Source organism: Callionymus lyra, chromosome 17 (genome assembly GCF_982586985.1).
Source record: "Callionymus lyra chromosome 17, fCalLyr1.hap1.1, whole genome shotgun sequence".
Lineage (NCBI taxonomy): Eukaryota > Metazoa > Chordata > Actinopteri > Syngnathiformes > Callionymidae > Callionymus > Callionymus lyra.
In genome coordinates this window covers 21,726,930-21,733,125 of record NC_141834.1, presented here as the reverse complement: position 1 = coordinate 21,733,125, position 6,196 = coordinate 21,726,930, and the positions used below count along the sequence as shown (strand labels likewise).

Genomic DNA, 6,196 nt, shown 5'->3' with positions numbered 1-6,196 from the left:
AAACGTTATTGACAAACCCCTGCTCTATTATATAGATTATTTTAATGTACTGCCACGTTTGTTATGTCGCAGGAGCAGGTTGATATTTGGTGGCACTTTCTTGTGATTCTCCTGAAAAGAAAAACCACCATTTCCATGTTTGACCATGACGTCGTTGATATTTATTTATTGTGTCTTCAAGTGAATCCATGCGAGTCGTAGTGTTTCCTCCTGGTCGGTGCTGCAGTCCATCGAGGGGTTAAATATTTGTCCAGCTGAGAAAACACAGTCAAACTCCGTCCCTGTGTGTCTGTAGTCAGCGGCTAAAAATAGCGGCGCTGGCTCCACGCCCCTGGCTGGGGGACAGGTCAAATTATGAAGGAAAATGAAACATTTAAAGGCACAGGCCTCCAGACTCTGCAGCCTCCGTGGTCGGACTCCACATCTGACCCGACTCCACCGCCTTATATCGACACAATCGTACACACTTAGAGATCAGAAACATGCTTTGATTCACATGTTTGAGAAGGTTCTGTCTCTAAACATGTCTCTTTTGTTCCATCCAACCCGCAGTGTTGTCGTCCGTGAGAGAAGCTCTTCACGCCGGCGTTTATGTAACCGTGATAACAGTTGGCTTTCTTGGCGAAGCTTCCGCGTCACTGTACTGCCCTGGATACACACTGAACCTCACACACACACACACACACACACACACACACACACACACACACACACACACACACACAACTAATACAGCGAGGTATCATGTTTATGAACCTCACCCACATGTTACCCTGATGGACAGACGAGGCATTACAAGGAGGGGCTTTATTTTAATTTAAATGTATTTATTCTCTATTACCGACCTGAGCAAAGTGCGGCTCGGGGAAGAACATTGAAAAGAACATGCCATTTATTATGTTTTTATATTTTATTTTACATATAAATAATGGTAGCTTTTTTTAACTGAGAGCCTTTTATATATATTTCACATTTTTTTCCGGGTTATTGTCCTTCTTTCTATTTGTTTGACGGCCCCTAACAACAGTCACAGTATGTATATGTGGCCCCTGAGGAAACGTTGTTGACAAACCCCTGCTCTATTATATAGATTATTTTAATGTACTGTCATGTTTGTTATGTCGCAGGAGCAACTTAAAGTCGCTATTATTTTTGTATTGAATTTAAAAGGTTACACATCTGAACATAAAGAATCTAAAACATTTATTCTTGATTTATTGCAATAAGGATATCAGAATCGATGCCTAAAATAACACTTGAATTCTTTAATTTGTCACACAATAATTATAAATAAATGTCAGTTTCAATGAGTTTCAACGTTTTTAATTCAATATTCTGACACAGATTTACTTCCATAGACATCGACCTCTTTTTTTTGTGAATCACAGCAGCAGAGTTTTCTCTACACATCAACGTGAAAATGGATTTTTCTCTCGCTCTTATGCACCTGCGAGGAGAAGAAAAGTGACACAAATAGAGTGTTTGAGAGAAAAGCGAGGGGTGAGGGTCTGCAGGGGGGGAGTCAGGAGACATGCCTCCTGGCAGGAGCTGCAGAAGACAGCTGTGTTTGGTGGTATTTTTAAACGCATCATCGCTGCTCCAATCCCTGCGCCTCGCCTGACCTATTTATAGCCAGGGCTGGCCATTGTTCTATTTCTGTCACCTGTGGGGCCACAGTTGTTGATTCACATGCAAATCCATCCTCGCAGTGTCGCCTCCGCCGCGCTCGAGAACACACCGCCGTGACGTTCCTCTGCCAGAGTGATCTTCTCCGTGGAAGGAGGAGTGAGAGCGTCGTGCGGGTCTCTCTGCCCTGACTGGCTGCTCTCTGTGACAGGAAGCGATGAGAACCGAGCTCTGACTGGAAGTAATGCTGCAGACGATCTACGAGGGCGAGTCAAGTTTCTCCACAACACAAGGGCGTGTTGGTGACCAGAAGACCAGCTCGCACAGTACCATGCACAACGTCAACAACTCAGGTGATTTTTTTCCTCCTCCTCCTTCTTCTTCTCCTTCTTCTCCTTCTTCTTCTTCTTCTTCTACTTCTCCCACTTTCCTCTGCGGGCTCCACGTATTTGCTCAGACCTTCTCTCTCACCTATAGTCCCTCGTTGAGAACTCCTCCACGATCCTCCTGAACCAAGGTATTTACTTCTTCTCTGCTGGATCTGCTGAACTCGTTTCTAGATGTTCTAACACACGAGGAGCAACCGAGCGGTTTCTCCTGCGGCTTCTGTTTTGTTTTTCCTTCCGCCGGGGATGGAACAAGAGTGTTGAGAGTGAGTGTGAGGAGCCGCAACTGAACGCATGGACTCCCGGAGAGTCACACCTTTTTTTAAAAAAAAAAAAGCTGGAGTTCTGGTTCTGCATGAAGGCGAGAAGTGTCTCGTGAGGCGCACAGGACGATGCGTGGATGTTTTTAAAAACACTAGGATTCTTAAATGAAGTGGATCCGGGTTCATGTGGGTCTGCAGATCCGCAGAGAGACCAGAATCAGGCTCTTTGCTTATTCTGTGGGTCAGCTATTCTTGGGTGAGTTATTTCGGGCTCATGGCATTAGCTAAGATTAGGCGTCTCTGCGTTATCTTCCATCTCCGTGCGCTCCGGAGGAAAAAACGCCTTTGGGTTACATTTGAAAACATGTCAACAGAGACTAGAGATTCGTGTCAAATGTTGGGGTTTCAAGACGAGATCTTCTCTAACGACCTCCCGCTGAGGTTCACCTCACTTCAGGAGGAACCTCTCAGGAAGAACCTCTCAGGAGGTGAAGAAGGTTCACCTTCTCCTGGTTCCTTTCATGCGTCTGTTCCTCCGCCAGAGAGAAGCAACAATTATGCCTTTTTTTTATTTTTATTCTCACATCAAAGACACTTTTCTCGTGAAGCTCAGCGTCTAAAAAAGGTGTTTTTAGTGATGGTTAGAAATGAGAAGAAATACTGTTCATTTTTAGACACTGTTGGATCTTCTAGAAGGTTGAAGGGTGTTCCTAATCCTGGAGCTTCTTAGTTTTTATTTATTTACTTGTAGCTATTTTTAACTGAACTATTACATTAACTTGCTCTTTAAATGAAGAAATCCTAATATATGTGACTTTTAAACATTAACAGTTGAAAATGAGTCAGAATTGATGTGTTTTACAAAAGAATATCTACACAGTGATTGTAGTTTATCACACTTGAGAGGCGGTTGTATCATTATTTAAGTCTAAAACATTGTTATTTACCATTATAATGCTAACACACATATGCATAGTTCACACCTGTAACTGTGTTGTTATCATGATTAACCACAACAATAATAACTGAATCATACAAAAGTAATAAAATACGACGTCATGGATACAAAATAAAGGTGGAACCATAAAGGAGAACTGACGCGAGGATGTGTTTCTTAATCGCTCTGACGGGAAAACGATGATGATATTATTTGAGGAAACGTGTTTTTTCTCCGGCAGTGATACCAGACGGAGGTTGTTGTGTTACCTGTGATGGAGTCGCTGTGTTACGACCAGAGCGTGTGATCGACATCAGTCGGTGTTTCTTCTCACACGAGGGTTCAGTTAGACACACAAAGATGCTTTATCGACACCGTAGAACGTCGTAAACCGTGACCCGAATCCTGGACCGACTGTATGTAACCCGCCAGCCGGGACCGAAGGGGACGAAGCCGGGTCTTAAAAATAAAGTGGCGTTTCCTGCTTTAGACGTACCAGCTGCTGAAAATAACAAGGCTCTTAATGAGAGATCCAGCAGCACATCGCCGTCCGCGGGACCGGCTTATTTTTACCCGCAAATATCTTCTGTATCTCTGCGTCTATTTATACCCGCGGACCCAGAATTTCTGCGGGAGCCATCTTTACTGGAACGTGTTCAGCATATAGTGAGTCTTTCTCACGGTCGGGTTGGATTCGTGTCAAGTTAACGACGCGACCTTTTTAAATAAAGCTTTAATTCAGGAGGTGAACTGTTCCATTTCCATGGGTTTGAGTCTTAAACAGGAAGTGAATAAGTCGTGTGTCACGTCCTAAGTGGATTCCTGGCGGCATTAACTCTCATTAAACCCACTTAGGACCAACAATGGTCACTTTTATCGGCCGGTCTTAAACCCTAATCTTCTCGTGTCCCAGGATTCTCAGCCTCTTTAGTCCACTGATGTAGACCAGCGACAACAATGCAACACTTCACATCGAAGCAGGTTCGAGGCTGGTCACGACGTCCGTGTCGCCCGGGCGGGTGTTGAACAAACACCCCTCAGAGCCGACGTTCATCCATCGCAGATGGAGAATATTTGGAGGAACAATAACCTCAAGTCGCTCCAGATTCTTCCTCGTCCCCGAAAGTGACTCGTTCGTGGCCCGGATTATCTCGGGGCCTCACGACTGTGACTCTTCTCGCACCTCGTCTATATTAAGACGCCGCCCAGAAGAGCGTCGGTATATATAGCGCCGGTTACTGGTGCTTCCTCATTATCTTCCCCGTAATGTTCTCGTTTCACAGTAAACTTCGTTCACTCACTTCCACTTTTCAAAAGCTGTTTTAATTCCGCCGCTTAAGTGTTAAGAAGTGGTTCGAGAGCGAGCGCCCGGAGTCGTCGGCCGCGAGGAAGTGAAACTACGAGATGCTATATTGATAGAAGCTGCTGAGCCTCCGCCCTGCAGGACCTCATTATATCCCTCAACATTGTCATTACGCTGCAGCAGCTCGCCGGACACTGCAGACCAGAATAGAAGCGGCACATGAGGCTATTGTGGTTTTCCTCAAGGGCCATTTCAGACAGCCTCGGTTATCAAAGGTGCCTACAGCTTTCACACTCCCACTCGCTCTCCTCCTCTTCCTCCTCTTCCTCCTCCTCCTCCTCCTCCTCCTCTTCTCTCGCCGCTCAACCTGAGATCTTGTGATGGAGGTCCGGTTTGATGTGTGCATCAAAATGGAGATGCGAGTCGAAGGGATGTTCCAGTGTTTGAGAAAATCTGTTTAAAGGTTATTTTTATCATGTTTTTTAATGGATTATAGAGTGAGAATGAAAGTGAGAGTGATAATGAAAGAATATCTATCTATCTATCTATCTATCTATCTATCTATCTATCTATCTATCTATCTATCTATCTATCTATCTATCTATCTATCTATCTATCTATCAAATGAAAGTAGTTACGACTTCATCAAGAGTCATGTGGTCTGTAAATACTACAACACCAGAGTCAAGTACTGGACAATACTACACATATATACTTGTTACTACACTATCAGAACACCAGAGTCAAGTACTGGACAATACTACACATATATACTTGTTACTACACTATCACAACACCAGAGTCAAGTACTGGACAATACTACACATATATACTTGTTACTACACTATCACAACACCAGAGTCAAGTACTGGACAATACTACACATATATACTTGGCACTACACTATCACAACACCAGAGTCAAGTACTGGACAATACTACACATATATACTTGGCACTACACTATCACAACACCAGAGTCAAGTACTGGACAATACTACACATATATACTTGTTACTACACTATCACAACACCAGAGTCAAGTACTGGACAATACTACACATATATACTTGTTACTACACTATCACAACACCAGAGTCAAGTACCGGACAATACTACACACATATACTTGTTACTATACTATCACAACACCAGAGTCAAGTACTGGACAATACTACACATATGTACTTGTTACTACACTATCACAACACCAGAGTCAAGTACTGGACAATACTACACATATATACTTGTTACTACACTATCACAACACCAGAGTCAAGTACTGGACAATACTACACATATATACTTGTTACTACACTATCACAACACCAGAGTCAAGTACTGGACAATACTACACATATATACTTGTTACTACACTATCACAACACCAGAGTCAAGTACGCGACAATACTACACATATATACTTGTTACTACACTATCACAACACCAGAGTCAAGTACTGGACAATACTACACATATATACTTGTTACTACACTATCACTGTATTGCGATAAGTATTTGTTACCGATACACACTTATATTTGTGGTACATTCATACTGAGGAAGGAACAGTTTCTTCCACAGGTGTGTGTTTCCCTGAGTCTCCTCTCGTTTGATGAACTGTTTTTAGATCAGAAGGATTGAAGCAGGAGTTTCCGCTCGTCTTTGAAAGACTTTAAAGC

The 6,196-nt window shown here is 43.2% G+C and overlaps 1 protein-coding gene across 1 annotated transcript in view; it reads left to right on the top strand.

The window, feature by feature from the left end:
- The first annotated feature begins 1,729 nt into the window (after positions 1–1,729).
- hdac9b (histone deacetylase 9b) overlaps positions 1,730–6,196 on the top strand; it is a 23,972-nt gene continuing 19,505 nt past the window's right edge. The window contains exon 1 of the mRNA XM_087778750.1: positions 1,730–1,979. Coding sequence (XP_087634876.1) covers positions 1,871–1,979 — 109 coding nt within the window. The 5' untranslated portion in view covers positions 1,730–1,870. The remainder of the gene's footprint in view (positions 1,980–6,196) is intronic.